Consider the following 23,684-nt stretch of genomic DNA (forward strand, 5'->3'; position numbering starts at 1 on the left):
ATAGTACTATGTAAATATCCCAACTTGTAAAAGTCAATGGGCCGATAGAAGATAGAAGGCGATCATCGATAGACTCATAGCTTCAAGTTCTCCTCTTCTACCCCTCATCTCATTTTACTATCGGTACTTAATTCCGTACTATTAATGTACTATGCATGTAAGCATGGATGCCATTGCCTTATATTAGCTTAGTGTGGAAGGAAAGAAAAAGGCAAGAGAAAAAAAGATTTATAGAAAGAAGGTGGCTTGTTGAGCTTTGCTCCTTACTTCTAGTCGTTACTCGTTACTTGATGCTTGCTATAATTACTACATATCGGTACTTATTGCTGGCAGGTGACTGCAATTAGGTGACTGCAATTAGGTGACTGCTACTTCTTTGCGGAGTAAAGGAATAAGTGATGGTAGCTTCTCTAATCGATTACTCGGTTTTCTCCAGCGAATAGTGGCCGACTCCGAATACTTCCTGCTCGTCATTCTTTCCCTTCGTCCAATTATTGTCCAATTACTGTCCAACTACTGTCCAATTACTGTCCAATTAACATCTATACATCTACTCTTGACGTGTTACATCACCTTTTAAGCGTCTTTCCCTTAATTGCAACATGCACACAACCACACCAGAGGCCGAGCCGTTGACTTCCAACTAGATTATTCTCAAAAGCCACTGGGCCGCATCGACTTATCCACAAGCAATACCTTTTACCTCCACCTACACTTACCTACCTTTAGGTATCCATGGAGCATTGTCGATCATCCCAAAAGCTTGAACGACCCGACGGCTGGAGATACTACTCTTCTAGTTTAATCGATGTCGACTCCATCCTCTACCCTTACACTTAAGGGGCCACTATAAGAAACAATTCCAGCCCGACCATGTACATGACTCTCTAACGACTCCGCTACTATTCCTATTTTAACCATTGATCCGCCTTGCAGTCGAACCGCCTTGTCGCGACGTTGAACCGCATTTTGTTTTAACGACAATTAATTATAAACTCACTACTCCATATACCAAGCCGATTCTCCCCGCTCTGATACGTACGGTATTCTACGAATTATACTATCTTACGGACCCTCTCTATATCACGTATGCCTACCTATGAAGTCACGACATCCACACCGCGCCTATTTCGTAAACTTCTATGCGACTATCACGAATCCCTCGCGAGTACAACTAGAACAGAGAACGAAACACGACTTACGCCTTCCGCTCCAAGCTCCGTCGCTCTAATCTGATCTGAACGTATTTGTATACCTCTAGTTTTGCGGCCAACCCCGATCAGAAGCATCCATGAGCGCCGCGTGTATACAACGTCCCAAAATGGGTTCTTCGCAACCGCCTGACGGCAATGCGCCGTTTGGCTGTACGTCTTTTGCCGTGTTTATATACAACCCGTTATTAGCAAGCTAACTCTTCGATAGATCATGTTTCCGAAGACTTCCTATTTCTTAGAGCCCCTACGCCTCCCCCGGGAGACCCTTTACTCAGTCACGACGACTCTAGACTATTGAATTCTTTTTTCGAGGACATGACGTCTAATCAATATCCCACATCGTACGGCGAAGGTCTCAACTTTAGTGACCAGTGGATAAGCCAGCTTCCACCAGCTTTCCTGGGTCATGCGACATCCTTCGGGCAGCAACCGCAGCAGCCGTCAGCTTCTTCCATGAACGGAATGCCCGCAACTACATACCAAGATGTGTTTACTTTTGGCCAAAACATGATGCCGCCACCAGTACCACCTCCGCCGCAACCGCTTCTACAACTTCAACATCCCCCACAACTTCAGCATCAACACCACAGCACACCAACCCCCCATACACCGATCGAGCAGAACACACACGCCGACGTGGCCGCCGTCTTAACATCCCTTCACCATGGTCACCAGAATGGGTATCCATCCAGTGTCAATGGCATAAATCGCACACCTATTGTACCCTCCCAACATGGAACCGCCGTCGATCAAGTAAGACAATCGGTTCGAAACCACATTGGCCCCGAACGGAATAGCTCCATTCGGCCTAGGCACGCTCCGCCTGGCGAGATCGATACGCTCTTTACGGACATGATGTTCGGATCCTCTCAGGGATTACCAAGCCAACGACCGATCGAGCCGCCCGAATTACAGTGGGGTTCCGACTCGAGTTTTGCCAGAGCCCAAGGCTACATTCCACCCGAGCATGAATCCAGCGAGCTGCTTGAACAGAAGCGACTGGGCGTTTTGAAAGTTCTCTCAATTAGTGAAAGTGCAGCGACGACTAGACCCCCAACCCCCGTAGGTAACGGGGAAAGTTCGTCCAATCCTTTGCGTGATGGTAATACGAATGGTCACGTTAAGGAAGAACTCGACGGAGAAGGTCCACCTGCAAAGCGACGTAAGAGCAAGAGCAAAGCAAAAGAAGAAATTGAGGAAGAGGCGGAAGACTTATCATCTATACCACCGAGGTCCGTGGCGAGGAAGCGCAAATCGAAACCAGACCTAAGAGGAACGTCAGATGCATCTTCGACAGGCCAAGAGACGCCCGGCAAGCGGAGGAAATCTACTATAAGCGCGGCGAAAGCGGCACGAGAAAATCTTACGGATGCTCAGAAGAGAGAAAACCACATTAAGAGTGAGCAAAAAAGAAGAGGTGCAATAAAAGAGGGGTTCGACGATCTGAGCGAGATTGTTCCAAATCTTAGGGGAGGCGGCTATAGTAAAAGTACCATGCTCTCGATAGCGGGAGAATGGCTCGAGGCTCTATTGAAAGGCAACGAGGAGCTGGAACGATTATAATCATCTGTGTGGCCGATTCCCCTATTATGTTTTCATGAATGCGCGAGAGGTCAAGCTGTCAGGGGAACTACGACTTTTAGTGAGCTCGCGATCTTTTTTATTACGTCGGAGTTTAACCTGGCCAGGCCTTTTGTTTCGGGTCGTAGCAGGCCGGGTGACGAGAAAAGTTTTTCTAGGCGGGTTAGCCGTGGTTACGGTGGTATTCTGATTTAGATTCGCACCTTGTTTGGGTGCATCCCTTCGGTTATTTTATTGATACCTCCGGAGTTGTTATATAGGTATGGACTACAGAGACTGGATCTTTTTTTGCAGGCGGGATTTTTGTCATGTCTTGTGAGAAAGGGCGTAGGAAAGACAATATGAAGTTATGAGGTTTACGGCCGATTTGCATACATACCTCTTACTACTACTACTACTACTACTACTACTACTACTGCCAGACAAATTTAAATACTAATTTGCTACGTTCGATATGTTGTGGATGGGTATATACGTTTATTATATTACTTTAGAGGGGGGGAAGACGTAGAATATAGGAGTAGGTGCGGCTTGGTGTGTTGGGGTATCTTGTTCAATTCAAAAAGGGGTATCGGTAACTACCTAACTAACCTAGTAGTATATGAAATAAAGATCAAACGCTAATAATTGGCAAGTCTATATCAATCCCCAATGCTATGAAACCTCTCGTGCGCCGATATTGCAAATATTGGGATGATGTGTCCGCAGAGATGACACCTCTGGGACTCATCCTCGTCTGAGTCCTCCCAAGCATCTACGTCTGAGTCTAATAATACTGCTATCGGTTCGGATGCTTCCACCAATTCGTCCATAGCGTCTATGGTATCTTCCCTTTTCTCTTCCTCTTCACTTTGAGGGATACTCTTGACGATATCTGCGACATTCGCAGAGGAAAATGCGGTATCGAGGACAGACGCTACAGGCGTATTATCGTAAATAGTCCACTCGCGCAATTTATCCTCCTGCGTGCGGAACATGCGCCCAATATCTCGCGCTGCTCTTGCTCCCGCACCACTCCCCGTCTCACCGGGTCCCGCTACCATCACCATGTTCGCCACGCAGACATTAATCAGAGCTAGATTCCACCCTTGCCGCTCCGGGTGCAGACGCCGGAATAAGGGGAGCAGGGCTTCAGATGCTAGCCGCTCGGCGACGGCCTCGATGCTTGCGTCTTTAAGGTTTAGTGCGAAACTCGGGAGTGGCTGGCTACGGGAGTTGCGGCTGAAGATCTCAGGGGTTGGGGTGGAAGTTCCGTTGGGCTTTGGGCGCGCACGTGTGGATAGGCGTAGGGTCTTAGGATATGCGGCCCAGCGTAGATGCTGCTGGGTATTTTGTTGCGATGAGAGATCTGAGGGATCAGGATCATATGTTACGACGAGATCGACGCGCATTCGTCGTATGAGAGACGTGGCCAAGGCACGTAGCTCTCTCATTAGCTCAGAGGGAGTATTTAGTGGCCGCGCCATGTATGTGTCCTCAATGCTGATCTGCGTCGGCACGTCGCTCGCTTCCTTGACCTCGGAGCTGTCTACGCCATGGAGGAGATTCCATACCTTTTCACCGCTACCACGCTCGGCGCCGGGACGGTTAAGGATTCGCTCTAGGAGGTCGGCGGACATGGATGCGAACTGCCGAACTTCGCGGGCTGTTACCTTGGCCCCTATCTCTAAGCCATGCGGGTCTGGGGTTGTCTTGATGGATAGGACATGATCTTGGATTAGCTGCGCAATGCGAGAACCGATGCCTGGGATTTGTCGCAGCTTGTGGCCGTCCATGAAGTCCTGAACGTCATATTCACGGAGACTGAGAAGCGTGGTTTGGTTCTGCGGCTTGTTTATGCTGCCGGCGAGCTTGGCAAGGGTCTTGTTAGTTGAGACGCCACCACTAGAGGTATACCCGAAGTCTTCCTCTAGTTTGAGGCGCAAGTAGCCGGCTAGGTGGGATGCGAGCAGTAGGCGAACGCATAATGGATTGTCTAGAAGTAGCACCAAATCAGTCGGGTCTACCGACGGCTGTACACATCCAAAGAATTGCGTGGCATCAAAACCGAACCCCTTTTCAGGGTCGTGCCGAGAAAGCTGGAAGAACGAGTCTTGCAAAGCATTGCGATTCAGCAGCTCCTGGTTATACGCAATGACCTCAGTAACATCAAGGAAGACCTCGTCGAGCCCCAGGCGCTCCGCACGATTACTCCAAGAATGGCTCCTAAGGAAGGACCAAAGCCTCTTAGAAGCGTCACGGAACGGCGTCAGGTCCTCACCGCTGATAACAACGAGGCCCGGGCAGATCTTGTGGGCCTCAGAGATAGACATCAGCTTCTTAACGCCATGGGCACGTGCGGCGTAGTTGCACGTCGCTAGGATGCTCTTCTGCTTGACGCCTAGCGGCTGACCCTTGAGGCCGGGGTTTGCATTCTCGAGAACGCTGGCGTAGAAGCAGTCGTAGTCCTGCGCGCCCTGGTTAGTGAATTGCTTGTGAAATGAGACCAAATGAGCTCTTAGCTCGTGACTCCTGGAAGGAAGATAAGAGCTAAAGATTGGCCTACGAAGTGTAGAATGACGCGGTCGTCGTTCCTCTTAGGGGCTTTGGCGGCGATCGTCTTGGCTCGTCCCGACATCAGCGCTGCTGTCTTCATCTTGTTCCATTTTTAGACGATGACCACGCAATCGGGGAATATCAATTGATGATACTAGTCTGTTCGATAGTGTGGCGCGTGGTCATACGCGAACTACCTCAGCATGTCTCGGCTTAATGGAGAGTGTGTTGTGTAGAGTGACCTGAATGTCGGATTATACAATAAGGAACCGAAGCACGCTGCCTTAGGTAAGCATCAGCCACGAGCCACATGACATCCATAACTGCCCGAGCTAGGTTACCTCTTAACCTAGTAATGTGGCAGAGACTCAATGTGGCACACTACCTATGAAGAGGTAGGTACCTAGGTACCTACCTACGCAAAGTTTCAATGGATCCTACCTTAGTATTCTCAAACCTCCCCACAACATCCACAATTCCCCATGACCCGATGAATGATTAAACGTCATATTCTAGAACACATTGACTATGTTGCTTCTATTTTCTCTCTCATCCCTGGTGATTTTCTCCTAGGTCCATTTTAAACGGCTTCCCCGTCGCCTTTTCGAGTCCTTATAGGAAATTCCTACGTCGCCATGTTTTATCCTGTCCTATGTAGTAATATAGCTGGCTACCGACCGAGGGAGTGCTGGTCTAAATGTGGCAAGCCTGCAAAAACATAGTGCTACAACAACCTAATCTAGACAGGCGAAACAATGTTTCTGCGACATGAGAAGTGAAGGACTTCCCAAGAGAAGTTTTACATGTTTTAAAACAAGTTGGCTTCTTAATATAGGTAGGATTGAGATCCCCAAGAGATCTCCTTCTAGGTTGGTAAGCGGGACGGCACAGACCATCCGCTCCAGCGTTACAACCAGATTGTTCCGAGATGGAAAAATGCCGAGAGCATGCCCATCATGCCCGAACGAGTTCCATCTTTATTTCTATTCTCCGGGGGAGTTTACTATTATTATTTCTACCCGCACCGATGGGTTCATGGGTTCGTGGGAACGTGGCTTATGCAATCAGGAGATTAGCAAGGGCTCAGAATTCTCCTGGAAAAGGATAGGATCCTCTGAGCCCGATGTAGAGTCACCTGCTCTTCTCAGAATATACGTGGACAAAGTCGACTAGACCAAGTATCGAATATACTATTGGTCTATTGCATCTCCAAGCTGCGTGTTTTACTTTCACCGCTTTAGCAGGTTCTAACTAATTCAACTATCTGCGAAACAACCTTTTACTCCGAGGTGCGGGGGAAACATGGCTGTCGACATGGAAAGGAATAGGCGCCGGAAGAAGCCAGAGGCGGCAATCGTATACGCGATGTGGCCCATTAGCCGACCTCGCCATCTTCACCATTGGCTATACTTAGCTAGGATCGCGCAGTAAGCAGGGATACGTTGGCGCTTGCGTCTTCAGTCATCCCTCCCTTCTTAAGTCCTCGTCACTTTTTATAGCCAACCAGCAGCCCAGACGTAGAAGTGACTGCATTTTACTGTTGCAATCGACCTGCGAGTGGTTAACTCCACGTTCCGTTTACCGTCTAGTTTCACTGATCACACTGCCCTGAGATCCTATAGTTGTCTATACCGCTTCCGCAATTCCCTCTTTCACCCCCTTCTCGCTTCCGGGGTATTGTTGCTTCACACTGCATTTTGCATTAGTTCTATTCTTGAACAGTTTACTGGCTAAACTGACCCTCCATTCCCACATTACCGGACCCATCGGTCTCTTGAGGCCAAGGGGTATTTTATAGCCGCCGTACCCCCTCTACCAGCGTTTATCTTACGTTGAGTTTAACACTTATTGCTTTCAATACACCCCGGCTGGTGGGAAGGTTGTTTGGGCGTCCTCGCCTGCTGGTAACTCAGACGAAGTGGCATACTCGACGACCTTTCCATATTCCATATATTCCCGTGTCGTCGTTCGTGGATCATAATAGAGGTTGAATCTAAACGAACCCAGTTCGTGAAATCTTCATCGCCATGGCAGGTACCGAGTCATCGAAGAGACCCCGACTGTCTCTTCAAACCAAACCTTCGCAGGGACCCAGCAGGTCGAAAGCTACCTTGCCTAATATCAATCCTAAATCACCGACGGCTTTCAATACTCTCACCAACTTATACGTCACTGCTATTGAGAGGTCGACGCCGACCCAGTCGACTCCTTTAACAGCTATTAATCTTCTTCAACCATTAAAGCTTCAAACCGACACCGAATCTCTCAGGGCTCACAAGTCGAGGGCAGAGACGCCTTACACCGCAGCGTTGCCGGACACACCTCTGTCTGCTAATCCTGTCTCGCCGGCTCAGCAGATGGACATGGTATTTCCAAGTACCATAACATCGACCCCTCCGCTGTCCGCTGGGGCCGTCGAGCCATCTAATAATTACACATTCGCACCCACCGAGGTAAATAAACAGGAACCTCTATATTCTCCTGCTCAAACCCGGCGTCGAGTGATTTATGCACCCTTTGCATCTCCTGCAAAAGCGCCATATAGCCGCGATAAATCTCTTCATAGCATATTACGCAACTCACCTCTACCGCCTCCAAGTGCCATATCACCTATAACCCAGCGGAGACAGTCCCTTCGACTACAGGAAAACGCGGCCAGGCACGTAGGATACGTATCTCCGCTGACGCAGACTATCACAACTGAGAAGTACATTAAGTCCCATGTTGAACTCCTCGCGGACGATGCATCTCCCTATACGCCTTCGCCGGCTGCCGAGGACTCCGACATGATACTTGATCTTGCAATGGCATATACAGGGGATGAAACACGTGATGGCGGGGAGACACCTGGGCCTTTTGAGGAAATGCGAAGGCGTATGACGGGATTAGGCACGGAGACGCCGATTCACTCCCCAAGACCAGATGGAATCCGTAAGCGTAAGAGAAAGGAGAAGAAGCGAAGGTGGGTTTGGACTATCGGCCAGGATGACGAGGAGAATGAAAGTGGTGCTATAGCTGCTCTCAAGGCTGCCGCAGAAGCATCCACCCCTAGGTCCTCGGCGCCACTGTTACTCTCTGTACCTACGGCTAGACATGCGAAAGCAACCACGTCGGAACCACGAACAGCGTTTCAAATTAGCTTTGAGTCTTCAGAATCAAGTTCAGACCTAGCAAGGGATGGGGTGGATGTTGAGATGTCTGACGCGAGTAGCATATCGTCGAGCAGAGCTACTACGCCTCCTGATATCGAGTTGGAGACGAAGACACCAACTGTAGCTATAGAAAACCTTGGGGTTGTGGACCTAGTCAACCTTGAGACGGGAAGTAGGAGGGATACACCAATACCGCCTGATTTAGTGAGCAGTGAGCAGTCATAATTTATGAGGCCAAGAGGCATTGGGATATTTCAGCTGTTGATGAAGATTGGTTATAGGCAAGCCCTAAGCCTGAGGATCGGTATGAAACTATAGTATAGGAGAACAGAGGGGATTAAACGCATACTGCAAGGAATACGAGCGCATTGGGCGACCTGATTGAATCAGCATAGGCGTTTTTCGATACCATTGCATTGTGTGTTTCACGGTTTGGCATGGCAAAATGGTTGGTTATATGAGAATACGAATATAAAGATATAAATATGATTTAACTCAAAGTGTGTGTGCTGTTATGGCTTGTCGAAAATTGGTATATCAACATACTATCCGTCAAACAGCAAATGCACCTAAAATTCATATATCAAACGTAGTCCTTGAGGGCCGCATTGCCGAGTCTGGGTCCAGAGAAATAAACATATCATCCCTGATCAGGAACAGCTTGCGAGGCTACGGCACTGGAAGTATGTATCAATCTTGATTATGTTGTAGGCCTAGAGGGCGAATGACGCAAGCCTGTCTTAATCCTTGCTGTAGATCTTGTCAGTGCTGCTCCCCCCCAACCCGCCCACGTTGCAGAAGATGCGCCATGGTTTTCGCTTGCTAATCTATCTTCCTTGACAGGTATTTTGATAGTGTTAATGTACATAGGTATGTATAAGTGGATTATGATAGATAGTTCTAAAGACAAGTCCAATGACGGGGTATGCAACACGAGCCTCGACGATCAACGCAAGATGTAATAGAAACAAATAATCGAAACAGATAGCATGGACTCGTCCCGGTCCGGTGGTTCGCATGGCCAAGAAACCCTATAACACCTGGGTCGAAGTACATAGTATCGCAAACCCGATATGCGATACGGCCACAACGGCTGCAACGGGCTAGACCGGAGTGGGGCATACAAGCTCCCCGCCGTCCAAGAATTAGTAAGAGACGGTATACAAGGTTACAAAGACTTAACCTAGCTGCATCCACCGACGTCATACACTCCCGCGCTACGATTCAATCTTACACATTCTGCAGCTGAAAGAAAAGGCGTTTGACAGGATGATGTAAACCTGCCAGTCTAAAGACAAGTCTACTTTGATTTAGTAGTTGTAGCTAGCTACCTACCTATGTAATTTATAATTTAATAGCATATCTAACAGAGATCTCCCTTCTTACTGCTCTCTGGTAGTTGGACAAACGAGTAGTAGAAGGCATCTCCTTCTTATATTTCCTATAACTAGTTAACTATTATTATTATTATTATTATTATTATTATACTCCCCTGGAGAAGCTATTCCATGCCCGCATCATAGAACTTTTCCGTCTCTATAATACAGATAGGTAGCACATGTCATGGCTTCCGAACAGCAACACCACGCCCCAGGGGGCCACTACTCGGGGCTCAATAGAGTCCCCAACATAAAGCAATTCGTCGCTTCTCTCGATAAGGACAAGAAGGAACGAGATGCAAAAATCGACGCCCAAAATAAAACGACCGGAAATAATGGAGATGTCCTAGAACATGAGAACGATGTTGAACAGTACAGGGGCAAGGGCAGAGTGGTTACGGATCCCGTCACGGGCAACCAGGTCACTATCGACGACGTCAATTCTAATTTTATGAAGGCCGTACAGGATCCTCATGTAAGTCGCGTAAGCCAGGGAGAAAAAAACACTGGCGACGTAACTAATATCACATGTTAGCTATCAGTGCCAAATGCAAATCTAGGGAAGGATACGCCGGTAAAGACAGATCCGACACAGTCGGGAGAGGAATACAGGAAAGCCCAGGATATAACAGCGCCGCCAGACCCGGTAGCTACAGGGGCTACTTCAGATGTGCCGATCCATGGTGAGAAGACGAATATCCTCTTCCACCCGACGCCGTCGGTAAGCTATGAGCCAATGTACGCCATTATCGAACAGCGAGCAACAGTGTTATGCGTCGGTCTCGTACTTGGCATCATCTTCATGGGCAAGTTCTTCGGAGGCAGACTGCTGGGTCTAATTCCCTTGGCTATCGGTGTGGCTTCCGGTGTTTTCCTATGGATGAAGGATTTGGTTAGGCGAGGTCGGGACATCGAATGGTCGAGCGAGCAGAAGCGCGGCGAGACGGCCGTTGCCAACCTGATTCCCGAGTCTGTCGAGTGGATGAACACGCTCCTTGGCATCGTCTGGGGTCTCATTAACCCTGATATGTTCTCCGCAGTAGCCGACACCCTCGAAGTAAGTCTCATTCATGTGTGTCGAACATAGGGAATATTAACAGAAGCAGGATGTTATGCAAGCTTCCGTACCAGGAATCATTGAGAACGTCAAGGTAGCCGATATCAACCAGGGTAACAACCCGATCCGGATCCTCAGTCTGCGGGCTCTTCCCGACAGCCACATGAAGGATATCAAGGACGAGATACACAAGGAGAATGAGAAGGTCAAGGATCCGCAGGAGCTTGCCGCCGATGAAGAGGGTGGTGACTATTACAACTTGGAAGCCTCCTTTGCTTACCATGCGAAGCCCACGAGTGGCGCTGTTTCGGCAAAGGCTCAGAACATGGGCATGCAGTTGGTATTTTATCTTGGTATCAAGGGACTATTCGGCATCCCCTTGCCGATTTGTAAGTCTTCGTGTTATTCAAGTCTGATTCAATTGCTGACCATATTTAGGGGTTGAATTGACCGGATTGGTGGGAACTGTGCGACTAAGACTCCAGATGGCCCCCGAGCCGCCATTCCTAAAAGCAGTTACTATGACGCTCATGGGAATTCCCAAGGTCGAAGCCGGTTGTACGCCGATGATGGAGCATGGAGTTAACATTCTCAACCTACCGGTGATCTCCAACTTCGTCAACTGGGCCATCAAGGCCGCTGCTAGCATGTATGTCGCGCCAAAGTCCCTGACGCTCGACCTTGGCAAGATGCTATCGGGAGACGACATCCAGAAGGAAACCCAGGCTTTGGGTTTACTCTTCATTCGCATCCATAAGGCTGTTGGGCTATCGAAGCAGGACCGCCGAGGCTCCGAGGGTGGTGGCTCTGACCCCTATATCACCGTTAGCTTCTCCAAGTTCGGCAAGCCTATGTACTGCACTCGCGTCATTCAAGACGATCTTAACCCCGTGTTCGAAGAGAGTTGCGCTCTTTCCGTAACCCCTGACCTCATCAAGGCGGATGAGCAGCTATCTATGGAGCTTTGGGACAGTGACCGTTCGAGCGCCGATGATGTCGTCGGCAAGGTCGAGCTTTCGCTCCAGAAGCTAATCCAGCACCCTGGTAAGATGTACCAGCAAGTCTCTAAGCTGCGTGGCGTTAAGGCCGACAGCAGCATGCCGGGTGAGCTACACTGGGAAGTGGGCTATTTTACCAAGACGCAATTCCGCGCCGGTCTGCGAACGGACGGCAAGGACGTCACCTTACCGAAGGAAATCCGAGATAATAAGGAGTTACAAGATGACAAGGGTGCCATTCAGAACAACGAGGAAGACGCTGTTGTGCATACACCTCCGGATCCTCTCTGGCCCACTGGTATTCTTAGCGTTGTCGTCCACCAAATCGTTAACCTCGAGCTAGCCAATGTGAAAGGCTCAGAAGGCGGAAAGCGGAAGGGAGGGCGAGAGTACGAGCCCGCTCGTGATGCTGGTGAAATTAAGGAGGAATCCAGCAAGAAGCTGCCGAGTGCTTACTGCACTATTTTGCTCAATGACGAACTGGTAGGCTTTCCAGTCGGCGCCAACTATGCTGCTGCTAATATCGCGCAGGTCTACAAGACTCGTACTAAGGTGGCCTCCTCGAAGCCCATCTTCAACGCCGGTACCGAAAGATTCGTTCGGGATTGGAGGTCTGCTATTCTTACGGTCACGGTTCGTGACTCGCGCAATAGGCAGCACGATCCTATCATCGGTGTCGTTCCTTTGAAGATCTCTGACCTTATGCAGACTAGTAGCCAGGTAGGTCGAGCGCATTGTATATGTCACCCTTTAGGCTGCGGGCTAATATTAAGAACTAGGTCACTCGATGGTACCCATTGGACGGTGGAATTGGCTTTGGCAGAATCCGCATTTCCCTACTATTCCGGTCCGTTGAACTGAAGCTTCCACCTTCACAACTGGGCTGGGATGTCGGCACATTCGAATTTACTTCGGACAAGATTACTTCGACCTTTACAGGTTCAGGCAAGGGCAAGATAAAGCTGAAGCTCAGGACAGGAGGCAGCTCCGCAACCGTCAAGCGCGAGCAATGCTCTGCCGAAGGCGATATCGTAGACTGGAACATCAACGGCGTGACTAATAACGGTCGTCCTCGTCTTCCTGTTCGATACCGCTACCGATCACCTATATTCTTCGAATTCCACCTACCCGGGAAGCGGCACTTGGAATATTTCGCAGCGATATGGCTACCGGAGCTCGTCGATAGCGAAGACACGGACTTCGATATCCCCGTCTGGAGGTGCAACAACGCAACGCGACTATCGCAAAACTATATCACGCAGGAGAACTTCTACTTAATCCCAGACCTCAAGATCGAAGAGGTCGGACGTCTGCAATTCCGCGGGCGCTTCAAGGCCGGCACAGACCGTGATCATCTGCGCTTCGTCAGCGACAACGACTCTCGCGAGACCATCGAGACATGGGAAGCCTGCTTCGCGGAGGGCGTGCGCCAGGAAGAAGTCACCAAGGAACTGCCCCCGGCCGTCCAGAAGCTGCACGAGGACTCGTTAACCAAAGACCGCGACGTCCTGGCTACAGTCTCCGAGGAAGACCGGCGCAAGTGGCTCGCGAGAGACGGCACAGACTGGACCGGCGCCTTCGGCCAGGATCCCACGGCCATAATGACCGGTCGCGATGGCCGCGACGAGACGGAATACGAAACTGACGCGACCTCAGAGGATATACCAGACACGTCCGACGCGCCAGACATCCCCGACACAACCGACGAAGCAACCCCTATGCCCCTCTCCACCAACCCCATCGGCTCCGCCGAGCTCCTGCACAGAAAAACCGACCTAGGCATCCAAGACGCCACGACCGCGTCCCCCCGCGCCAGCGACGACATACCCGGCCGGCCCAGCACCAGCACCAGCAGCATGGCGAGCCAGAGCACGAACGACTCGGGGCACAGTCGAAGCAGTCGGAACCCGATTACCCAGTACAAAGAATACCGGGACCGGAGCCGGGATCTGCATCGGCAGCACCGGGGGCTGATGCAGTGGCGGCCGTTGCGCAATGCGCAGTTTGCCAAGGACGAGGCCAAGTTTGCGGTTAGGAGGGTTACGAGGATGGGGGCGTTGAACGGACGGCAGCCGGATGTTGAGACGGAAGTTTGAGGTGTATTGTTTTCTTTTATTGGGGGAGAAGAGAAGGGAGGTGGGGATAATAGTTTAGGGGATGAGGGAATGGGGGGGGGACCTTGAAAGGACGTGGCTTTCGAGGATGTTTTAATATTGTATACTTTGCATAGTTGAGTTGATAGCATAAGACACGAAATCGAAAGTGTAGTAGGTAATTAAGGCATACTCTTACATCATTCGATACCATTGGTGTATAATTTAACCAATACGGTTCTAGTACAAGTATCACATTACATATCTCATGATGGCAAGAAATACAGTTGTCCAGATCTGAGGGACAACGGAGACATAATTACAACCCATTTCAAAGACTAAAAACTGATACTACGTTTTCAAGCAAGTCCAGGTTCCTAGTAAGAGAAATGTAGGCCAACAAGATAAACCATGTACCTTTAGGGCAAAGGAGGTCACGGGGAATAGGATGTGGTCATGATCGATCTTCCTTGACGCAAAATTGAGATAAGCCATGGGGATCAGGGCAGATATCTCAGAGTGTATGCAAGGAGTTTGTGATAGTGAAAACCGGGGGATGGAAAGGGAAGCAAAAGAGAGAGAAAAGACTATGCAGCATGTCTTCTGATTGTTATTTTTATTCATTCAGTACCTGATAAGTAAGGTAGACATCCCGTCATGGACGTCGCCTTCTTGCAGAGGCGCGGTATATACTTCCTTTCTGGATATACATATAAATATCCCCTGCAGTTTTATGCGCCTAGCATCGTCTGCGTATGATACACGTCTTGGTACAGGTAGAGCGACGAGTCGAACGTAGTAAAAGAGGTTCTCTCGAAAGATTTGTTGTTGTTGTTGTTGTAGCTGCTCTCGGCCAGCTTTTATATATCAACCACCTCATTTTTATTTATTGGGGCAGAAAATTTTCTCTGGCCTAAAATAGATCGGTAAGAAGACAGGGGGAGAGAGAAATGGCCGAGAGAAATTACATAGTGGCCCCCGGCGATCTTAATCGTTGGCCATCTTGATAGCATCGGCTTCTTGGCGAGCTAGAGCCAGTATGCGCTCCTCGCGCTTCAAATCGTCGATATACTTCTTCATGATTGATCGGTCGATAGCAGCTTTCTCGTTAAGTTCCTCGAGTTGCCGCATCTCAACCTGCTCGTCGGGTGTCGGGTGGATGAGAGTAGCACCCGTCTTAGTCATGAATTCGTTGAGGATGTCGTCCGAGTGCACGTTTTTCATGTCTATCGTCACAACACGCTCGCCTTCCTCGGGCTCGGGTGCTGGGTGCTCGTTCGATACGCTCGAGTGCGGTTGCCGTGCTAGTGGCAGCTCGCTAAGCTTGGTGGTTAGAGCGGAAGGGATATCGGAGCCCAGCGAGGCTTGTCGGAAGTAGATGGACATCTTGGCCGGGGCTGACTGGTCCGGCGTTCGGTTTACGAGCATAGGTATCGCGGGGTTCCAGAATTTTAGACGTGGGAGGCAGGTCCTCCAGAATTTCCTATAATCGAGGGAAAAGACAAGTTTCTAGTTAGCAAGCAGTCGGTCGCGGGAGTGAATTGGAGGTTAGCAATGCAAAGCCAGCAATGCAAAGCCAGCATACCTCGGTCCCAAGTGTCCGTCATTCCACTTCAATGCGAAGTCCATGTGTATCCGTGTGATCTCGGGTGGTAATATCGCTGCTCCCGGGCCATGCCGTAATGCCAGTAGCTAGAGACGTTTCGTATCAGGACGTGAGGGCTTATAGTTTAATTGGTTATGCGATTTACCTTCTGAATTAATGTGTTAGCAGCAGGCAATTTCAATTTCGAAAAGGATGGATAAATAATTGAGGATATGTGCTTACGGCTTGCAGTATGTGCATGCGCTTTCCCGGGTTCACCATCTTGATTAACCGTCCTGCGAGCTTCTCTCAGCTCGCTATCAAGTTTCCAATTCGGCTGGCGCAAAGGTCGAAATGGTAGAAACTGTTGGTATTCGTAGTGGGCGCATTGAAATTTTGGGGATCCCGCGGTTCAGCGATCCCGGTTCAGTGCGGGCCGCTAATACTCCGAATTCATTTTGGGGGGATATTCCTGAATCAGATATTCTTAAATCAGATATTCTTAAATTAACTATAGGGCCCATATAACTTTAACCTCCCCCCTTTAATTCCTGAACCGAATAAAGGGGAAGGGGGGGATAGAACTTAGAGTGTAAGTTTATTGTGATATCAGCTATCTGTACATCATCTGCTTCAAATGGACTATTTTTCAACTATTAAAGCTGTTACTTCGGAAAGTGGAAAATCTACTATGGTCTTATTTCAAGGGCGTTAAAACATTACATAGTATAGTCCTTATGAATTCGTTATGAATTATGTATGGTCTATTGTAAATAGATACGAAGAGTTTCATCAGCTAACTATACAGTAAATATACAGACACAACAATGACTAAAAGAATGATTTTAGGGGCTCATACAGAAATATAAATATTTGTCATCTTGACCTGGCTAGTATGATGCAGTCAAGCAAAGTACCTATATTAAGTGCGATAACACTCTTAAATCAACCAAGGAGTACTGTAGAAATTGCGTTTCTAGGTAGATAGAATTCACCAGCTGGTACCAACGCAAACATGTCGCCCGACAGATGCAGACACGTCCGGCGGTTACCACGACAGCAACGTGTAGGCCCGCACTTCTACCCCCCAAGGCAACGAGACCTTATAATTACAAAAAGAAGCACACAACCACCGCAAAACGGATTGGTCGAGTGGCTAGGCAGGTCGGAATCACGTAAGTCCTAGATTACCCATTCGATTCCCACTCGGGTGGGCTTTGACGACAGCCTCAATCACGTTCAGACACATACTGCCGAGATACCCCTGCGATGATGGCCAAAGATTCCAGCCTCTAGGCGAGGGCGGGCAATTGCAAAGAAGTACCTAATGACGAAAGGAGGGCGCGCAGTAGCCATGACCGGTAGACGGACGCGTTAAATGTCATGGGCTGGGCGGTGGGTTTCTGGGGGTTCGTTTTTTTTCTTCTATTTTCTTTCTCGCCCACACTCGTACTTTATTTTTCCACCGTTTTCCCTCGTAAGGTCGAGTTTCTCTGAACTTATAATGATTCAAGAATTTTGAACACCACATGAATTAAAAGGGGAAATAGCAAGCACGTATTATTTCGTACAGGGCCATAACTTCAATAAGTATTTCAGACACGGTGCCATCTTCAAGGTTGAACTTATAGGTCCGCTCTGTATAAACAAGCTATTAATACCGGAAACCATTTTTCTAATAAGGACCAGACATGACTTAAGTGTACAATATTCTGAAACTAGATCCGACACAAACCTCTACAAGATAAAAGACACCACGTCACAATAGCATATGTTTACTTTGCTACTATGACATAATAAGAGACCTCTGTTGTATTGTCTTACTTACCCCCATAGTTTACTTCCATGTTATGGCTACAATAATCTATTATTTTATATAACCTCTGACAATAGCTTACGGTTTGTCTTAGGGAGGTTGGATCACCTTACAGCGCAATGCTTCAAAGTATATATGCATCATAAATATGTAGTAGTCATATCACAACATCATCTAATTCGTTGTAATACTCATCCAGAATCTTCGCGGCCATCTACGCAGAGGCTACTTCGGACGACAATCAAAATTTTGGCCTGTTAATGCTATGCGTTGTCACCGCAAAATGCCAGCAAACATATCACTTTGATACCTCCGATTCAACCCCATTCATGAGGTGGTTAGAGGCAATACATATGAGAATTAGGTAGATGATCCAAGTTGAGCAACCCTGTAGGTGTATCAGAAGACCATGATAGACAAATATTATATAAACTACATCTATGCCACTACCACTGACACTATTTTGTAAACTGGGTACTCAATTCAACGAATTATCAAAGTTCATATTAAAATATCAATACAAACGAAGCCTAAACCATGCCAAGTTATAGTAATCCGGTATTCCATAGAGCTGGTGTTTCTAAAGAAGAATTCTATGCTAGGGCTTTCGTAGTCAACTATAAACAAATACAACAACATGAGTCTCAAACGCGCTGTGGGGTATTTCTAGACCAGGAGGAACCTAGGCCGATCGAGGACTTGATAGGGGGGCCAGGTAGAGAATGAGAAAAGGGAGCGCCTTGGGAAGAATCTCCTTGACTCCTTTGCTTTAATCTTCGCTGAACCCCAGGGCGGGGGTGTCGTAGCAACAGCGATGGAGAGCAATAAAGACCATACTGTTTACACTCTGCATATCTCTAAGAACCATCCCTCGACCGATATACTTATTCCTCTTGCCCATGAAATCGAAGCATGGTTTGCGGATAGAACTACAGACGCTGCAAATACTGTCACACTTAGCCTTCAGAGCACGCTATGGAGGCGTATTCTTCTTAAACGCTACCATAATATCTCGGAATCCATATATGAGGCATGTACTGGGAGAACAGAAGAAGAAAAGAAAAACGAATTATCGGACACTTTAGAATGGATTAAAGATATAGTGTTCAATACCGTCCCATTCGGGCTCCCAGAGGCTCGAGAGGGGACATTGAATATCTTGGGATCATTGAAAACGTTCTTTTCTGGCCCTTCCAGTATCTATTCCGAAATATTGAATCTTCCAGTGACTAATGATCCGTTGGATAGGGAACATGTAAAATTCCTTCATAATTTCATGCAGCTATGTTTCAACTCGGCAGAAACCCGTGCAGAGCATATACGAGAATTCTTTTATATACTAGATAAAAGATTTCAGCGGAGACATAGGAGCGAAACTATGAAACGCAGAAGGGCTACGCTATGGAAGATTCGACGGCTAATTTACACCATGTCAAACTATTTCCGTGCATGGTATGACATCGTATAATACTTCAAATCCCAGCATAGCTCAGCTACTTTACGGATAAACCTTCAACTCGGCGACGTCTCTACAACATCAGGGCCCTACGAGTTAGAGTGGAGTGGAATCTCTGACACAGTTATTGAAACGAGAATGCTCAACGAAGAAACAATTGCCCAAATGACATATTTGTGCCACGTAGATCATAACTTGGTTAGCATTCGGCAACATTGCGAGATGCAAATGCTAAGGTTTCTACTACCGCGCAACATTCCAAATTTTTTCAATTATATTGGATGTAGTAGATGCCCTTGTTGGCTCTGTTATCATGTTCTAATTAACATAACATCTAAATTCAATATGAGGCAATCCCACTTAAAGCTATATGCTCAGTGGGATCCTCCGGATTTCCTACACGATCAACAGCTTCAATTTTTAAACGAGGAGATGGGGAGACTGGCAGACCCAACAAACAAGGCAAACTGGATACCCAGAATAATTAATTCTGATTGTCCTGACATACAAGAGACTTTCTTGTCGCCGAGAAAAGTGCCTGGATACGTAATTGAATCAGCTGAGTAGCAGTTGGCCATAGCGGTATACTCTGTGTTTAGCTAAATTGTGGTGTCAACATAACCTACATAGTTGTATAAACCATCAGCTAAGGTGCCTTGCTACTTTTCATAGAATATATAAGATTTCAGGGTTAGCCACGTATATCTTTCTATGATATTTGTATTAAAGTTAATTTGACTTGCACTTAATGCTATTATGATTGGGCAATGTATGAAATTAGACGACTTGATTAATATAAATTTAGTTTTCCTACGTACTCTTAATATAGCTTCATAGCGTATTTAGTTAATAACAGCAATATGCCATGGCAGAGGGCGGGCTATTGAATGGCAAACTCAATGGGTGTTCCAGGATCCAACCCCTTCCTAAAAGAGTCCTCTCTAATGGTTAGTATCACTACTGTAGATAGTCTTGGCTATTCGATATTAACTCTAATAATTCGAGAATAACTAATCGTATATATCTAATACGATTATAAGACTATAATATATACTGTTTGCAATTTACACTCTCATGAACCCCTGTCCTATACTACTATATGCTGCTGATTCTCTAGGATAAATATATTAGGCGGCGTGTGCTACAGAGCTAGTAAAGGATAGTTCCTTATACCATCAAGGAGTTCCGTATGTGTGTATGTGTGTATGTGTGTATCGGCAAGTGCATAATAGCAATGTATTAGTCCCGAGTGAACGTTTCACTTCCTACCATTAAGCGAGCACAATCGTTGGCCTTAGGAGACAACGTCAACTTGGGAGAGTATATACCCGTTCTCTTAGTCATTGAATATCGCGCCCCAAAGACTGCTGATGCTCTAAAAAAGAGTTCCGCTTGTTCTTTGTCTTGCTCTATATTCAGACGACTAAGCCAGAAGTCTAAAGCAGGGCAAATTAAGTCCATGGAATCCGAAAAAGTACTTAATGGTGTACGCGCCTTTTATGTGACGACGGTCATAGTGGAGAGTGTCGGTAGTATGATCGCGCATTAATTTCAAGTCGCGCCCGTCTAGTGTTTTAAAATATTTGTCTCAATATGAACTACTCATGACGACGTCTCGATCAAGGTTGAGATGTAATATTCCTGCCAGTACCTCCAAAGGCTGTCCCCGACGGATCCCTTTGCCTATATCGCAAATGCGGTAGACTTTGACGATGTATGAATAGAAGGCTTTGGCGACCTGACGGCTTTCACGATTGACGACCAAGAAGGGTGAGATGTGTCGTTTCATGGGATAAACTGCTTAATTACCGGCGTCTACGACTACTATTCGCTCTTTAGTTTCTAGGAAACCTTCCTAGATCTGAAAGCAAAGCTCGATAGGGAGCTTAGGAAATGGAAATGATGACATTGCGTATGAAATTCGCATGGATCTTACGTGATTCGGATGATAAGATGATATTTACTGTAACTGAAATAAGATGAATTGCAAGACCTATATACGATTTTAAAGGCTACTAGAAAGCCTGTAAAACGCCCGAATATTGATAATATCTACCTATGTTTTATGACGTACTTAGGCACCCGTATCATACATAAAGGAGTCATGCCTGAGATGATACTCTTGGCTTTCCTGCCTATAGTGAAAATCAAGACTGGCAATGTGTTAACTAGGTAGGTAGTCATATAAACATAGGCGTAATAAACGAGAGGCTTGGGGCGAATCTTTAGTTGTTGGCTGGCTTAAAGTCTTAGGTAGGTAATATACTACATTGAAAAAGTCCAACTTTGCTGATTCGACGGATGCTTATAAAAATCCATAGCGTTGCACTTAAGCATCCAACTTGGCGGGGAAGTTTCCAGCCTCTGTGCTATGTTAGCATTGGTCCCTTACGCTTGACGACAGGTTACTGACCTCGCTGCTCATCCCATCGTTGGTACCATCCGCTCGGGCATAGAGATCGATATGCGAGGAAGAACTTGGCTAATCAGCATATATGTAAGACGACAGGATTATAAAGGTCGCATTACCTGACGGCACGGGGCAAAGTCCTCGCCCTTGGCGTTGATGCACTTGTGGTAATCGACGTAGTTTTGCCAGCAGTGCTTGGTCTGGTTCACGTTGGGGAATCGAGCGTCGACACCTGGGCGCGGGTTAGATCGGAGGGGTTAAGCAATAATCCATATCTCAATCGCGTCGCATCGTCTCATCGTCTCATCGTCTCATCGTCTCATCGTCGCATCGTCGCATCGTCTTCGGCGGATCTGGGGAAGATGGGGTTCTTACCGGCTATCGGAAGTTAATTAGTTAGTTACTGTCAGAATTCGACACAACGGACGGATGTCAAAGGTCTGAGGGAATTCGAGGGGAGTCGACTTACCAGTGACAAACTTGAAGGGCTTTGTTACGCGTTCTTCGTCGGACATGTTGGCGGTTGAAGTGATTTTGTTTGCAGGAAAAAGATGTTGGTTGGCAAACTCAATGGCGACGGCTCGTAATGAAAAGTGGTGATGTGATGTATGTTAAAGAAGATCGCAGCTTCTCGGACCATCGGTTTCTTGCCGAATCGAATCATGGAGCGTTAATTTTAGTTGCCTCAGGCTTTGGTGGCATGATACAGTGCATGATACAGTGGATGCTTGGGGGAAAGGGACCCCACTATGATTCTTTTCTTTCTTTTTACTGGTTGTGGCTCCTATCAAGTTACCGAAGCTACTCCTCCCCAAAACCTTCCATCAACTACGAAAGATCAATTCCACCCATTGACATTTGACTTTGACACATCCTAGCTTCCGTTACGGCCTCCAGTGATTTACACTCATTTTCCCTTATAGTTACAAAACAATCTCCTCCCAACTCGCCGAAATGTATGCTACACGAGCTTTGAGAATGATGCCTACTAGGCGCATGATGTTTCCTATTCCCGTATGAATTTTTAGTTACCCTTTTTTATTTTCGCATAAACCTATGACGTTTGCTAATGGCCCATACCAGAAAGAGGAACAGAGCGGTACGTTCTCGCCCGTCGCGAACCATTGACGCCCCAAACCTATCATTCTGTCTTCGAAGAACTTTACGTCGGAATGCAATCAATTAAGATATAGATATTAACGCATATTCTAGCACATACCGTCTCTCAGCGCCTCCGAAAGTTGCGACAAATTCCGGCAGAATTGATCCCTCTCGGTTAGTCTAACCTACACGGCCCGGGATTATATACGAGGATAGGACGGATCATGTGTGCTAATTATACAACTAGGAGTTGTCGTTGGCTTCGCCGTCTTTGCTGCCACCTATTCCAGCCTTCGCAAGTTCACCGTGGACAAGAACCTCAGACTCAGCCGCCAAAACCGTAAGGAGGACTCCCCGGAGCACGGCGAGGAACACTAAGCAAGGTCTACATGACATGAGCGCAAGGTTGAACTATGGTCAATCGAAATGGGCTCACTGGGGAAGGGCGCATTCTGGTTTTTGGAGAAGCAAAGCACTGTATATGTTACACGTAGCCACGGGGGTGAAAAATGTCAAATATGAGAGACTAAGCATGGTATAGACTTCAGTCGCAAGCTCCTATTCTGAAGACTTCCCTTTGTGCCCTGGAATCCTTTTTCTAACGCCAACGCTATGCGAGAAAGTTCACGTAGATACTATTAGTCCCGGCTCATTCCGGCTTTGGTCCAGCAACGTCAAGTCCCTCCAGTCCTTGCATCGGGTCCTCCGGCCTGTCATCTTCGCTAGCTCTAGCTCCCGTAGCTGCGGTTCGATCTTCCTCGCTGACGGCATTCTCAGCAAGCCACCTTTCCTATTCTGCTTGTTAGTAAACCTGCTATAGTGCAATATAGTTGAGAATATAAACATACCTGTTCCCAAATCGCAGTCTTACTACCTAGTCCTTCTTCTGCGCTCTTTGGAGGCTTAGCTGCCGATACTCTTAAGACTCTGCCGAATAATTCTGATTGATCCATGTTGTCGATTGCTTCTTTGGCATCCTCGGCATCCTCATACTCTACGTAGGCAAACCCCCTATGCGGCTCGGTAGAGTTTGGCGCATCATTTTTGGGTAGAGTTACATCCACGATTTCGCCAAACGGTATGAAAGCATCGTGAAGATTCACGGTGGTGACAACAGATGCTAGACCTCCGACGTATACAGTGGCTTTCCAACGGGCCGCGTCCGTCATATTGAGCGTCCGTTTGGTTATATTAGGTACCTAGGCAGACTTTTAGTGAATTTGGTCTTATATAATAGGTGAGTTTTGGCGTGAGGCTCAGGTTTTATTAAATAAGAGGCACCTGATGCCTTATTGAACCGAGAGTGT

At 47.5% G+C, this 23,684-nt stretch overlaps 10 protein-coding genes across 10 annotated transcripts; 4 read left to right on the plus strand and 6 right to left on the minus strand.

Moving 5' to 3' along the window:
• Window positions 1-819: 819 nt before the first annotated feature.
• On the plus strand, window positions 820-3,107 carry F4813DRAFT_154421 (uncharacterized protein). Its single transcript, XM_049238994.1, has 2 exons — window positions 820-1,364; window positions 1,423-3,107. Exons 1-2 carry the CDS (start codon window positions 1,292-1,294, stop codon window positions 2,775-2,777), a joined length of 1,428 nt encoding a protein of 475 aa, XP_049097769.1. The 5' UTR covers window positions 820-1,291; the 3' UTR covers window positions 2,778-3,107.
• Window positions 3,108-3,327: 220 nt separating this feature from the next.
• F4813DRAFT_366421 (DNA/RNA polymerase) lies at window positions 3,328-5,612 on the minus strand. Its single transcript, XM_049244023.1, has 2 exons — window positions 5,341-5,612; window positions 3,328-5,242 (listed from the first exon to the last, which is right to left on the minus strand). Exons 1-2 carry the CDS (start codon window positions 5,428-5,430, stop codon window positions 3,437-3,439), a joined length of 1,896 nt encoding a protein of 631 aa, XP_049097770.1. The 5' UTR covers window positions 5,431-5,612; the 3' UTR covers window positions 3,328-3,436.
• Window positions 5,613-6,930: 1,318 nt separating this feature from the next.
• Window positions 6,931-8,852, plus strand: F4813DRAFT_154435 (uncharacterized protein). The gene has a single exon (XM_049238995.1). The coding sequence runs from the start codon at window positions 7,358-7,360 to the stop codon at window positions 8,705-8,707; it is 1,350 nt and encodes a 449-aa protein (XP_049097771.1). The 5' UTR covers window positions 6,931-7,357; the 3' UTR covers window positions 8,708-8,852.
• Window positions 8,853-9,308: 456 nt separating this feature from the next.
• On the minus strand, window positions 9,309-9,697 carry F4813DRAFT_366426 (uncharacterized protein). Its single transcript, XM_049244024.1, has one exon. The coding sequence runs from the start codon at window positions 9,686-9,688 to the stop codon at window positions 9,383-9,385; it is 306 nt and encodes a 101-aa protein (XP_049097772.1). The 5' UTR covers window positions 9,689-9,697; the 3' UTR covers window positions 9,309-9,382.
• Window positions 9,698-9,700: 3 nt separating this feature from the next.
• F4813DRAFT_366429 (uncharacterized protein) lies at window positions 9,701-14,601 on the plus strand. The gene is made up of 6 exons (XM_049244025.1): window positions 9,701-10,336; window positions 10,397-10,918; window positions 10,968-11,307; window positions 11,357-12,399; window positions 12,448-12,636; window positions 12,696-14,601. Exons 1-6 carry the CDS (start codon window positions 10,046-10,048, stop codon window positions 14,010-14,012), a joined length of 3,702 nt encoding a protein of 1,233 aa, XP_049097773.1. The 5' UTR covers window positions 9,701-10,045; the 3' UTR covers window positions 14,013-14,601.
• F4813DRAFT_366435 (CI-B8 domain-containing protein) lies at window positions 14,602-15,993 on the minus strand. The gene is made up of 4 exons (XM_049244026.1): window positions 15,838-15,993; window positions 15,595-15,701; window positions 14,978-15,492; window positions 14,602-14,922 (listed from the first exon to the last, which is right to left on the minus strand). The coding sequence occupies exons 1-3, from the start codon at window positions 15,874-15,876 to the stop codon at window positions 14,997-14,999; spliced, it is 642 nt and encodes a 213-aa protein (XP_049097774.1). The 5' UTR covers window positions 15,877-15,993; the 3' UTR covers window positions 14,602-14,922; window positions 14,978-14,996.
• A 4,258-nt stretch (window positions 15,994-20,251) lies between these two features.
• On the minus strand, window positions 20,252-20,770 carry F4813DRAFT_366436 (uncharacterized protein). Its single transcript, XM_049244027.1, has one exon. It carries the CDS (start codon window positions 20,653-20,655, stop codon window positions 20,455-20,457), a length of 201 nt encoding a protein of 66 aa, XP_049097775.1. The 5' UTR covers window positions 20,656-20,770; the 3' UTR covers window positions 20,252-20,454.
• Window positions 20,771-20,808: 38 nt separating this feature from the next.
• On the minus strand, window positions 20,809-21,995 carry F4813DRAFT_366438 (cytochrome c oxidase polypeptide vib-like protein). Its single transcript, XM_049244028.1, is given in 5 exon segments — window positions 20,809-21,230; window positions 21,280-21,343; window positions 21,396-21,509; window positions 21,733-21,734; window positions 21,746-21,995. The coding sequence occupies 5 exon segments, from the start codon at window positions 21,789-21,791 to the stop codon at window positions 21,196-21,198; spliced, it is 261 nt and encodes an 86-aa protein (XP_049097776.1). The 5' UTR covers window positions 21,792-21,995; the 3' UTR covers window positions 20,809-21,195.
• An 8-nt stretch (window positions 21,996-22,003) lies between these two features.
• On the plus strand, window positions 22,004-22,962 carry F4813DRAFT_154524 (uncharacterized protein). The gene is made up of 4 exons (XM_049238996.1): window positions 22,004-22,290; window positions 22,360-22,375; window positions 22,489-22,551; window positions 22,625-22,962. Exons 1-4 carry the CDS (start codon window positions 22,231-22,233, stop codon window positions 22,753-22,755), a joined length of 270 nt encoding a protein of 89 aa, XP_049097777.1. The 5' UTR covers window positions 22,004-22,230; the 3' UTR covers window positions 22,756-22,962.
• Window positions 22,963-23,026: 64 nt separating this feature from the next.
• F4813DRAFT_391385 (uncharacterized protein) lies at window positions 23,027-23,546 on the minus strand (the record flags this gene model as incomplete). Its single annotated transcript, XM_049247159.1, has 2 exons — window positions 23,027-23,167; window positions 23,226-23,546. 2 exons carry the CDS (start codon window positions 23,544-23,546, stop codon window positions 23,027-23,029), a joined length of 462 nt encoding a protein of 153 aa, XP_049097778.1.
• Between the last annotated feature and the right edge of the window lie 138 nt (window positions 23,547-23,684).

Source organism: Daldinia decipiens (genome assembly GCF_022478715.1).
Source record: "Daldinia decipiens strain CBS 113046 unplaced genomic scaffold F4813scaffold_27, whole genome shotgun sequence".
In the NCBI taxonomy this organism is placed as follows: Eukaryota; Fungi; Ascomycota; class Sordariomycetes; order Xylariales; family Hypoxylaceae; genus Daldinia; species Daldinia decipiens.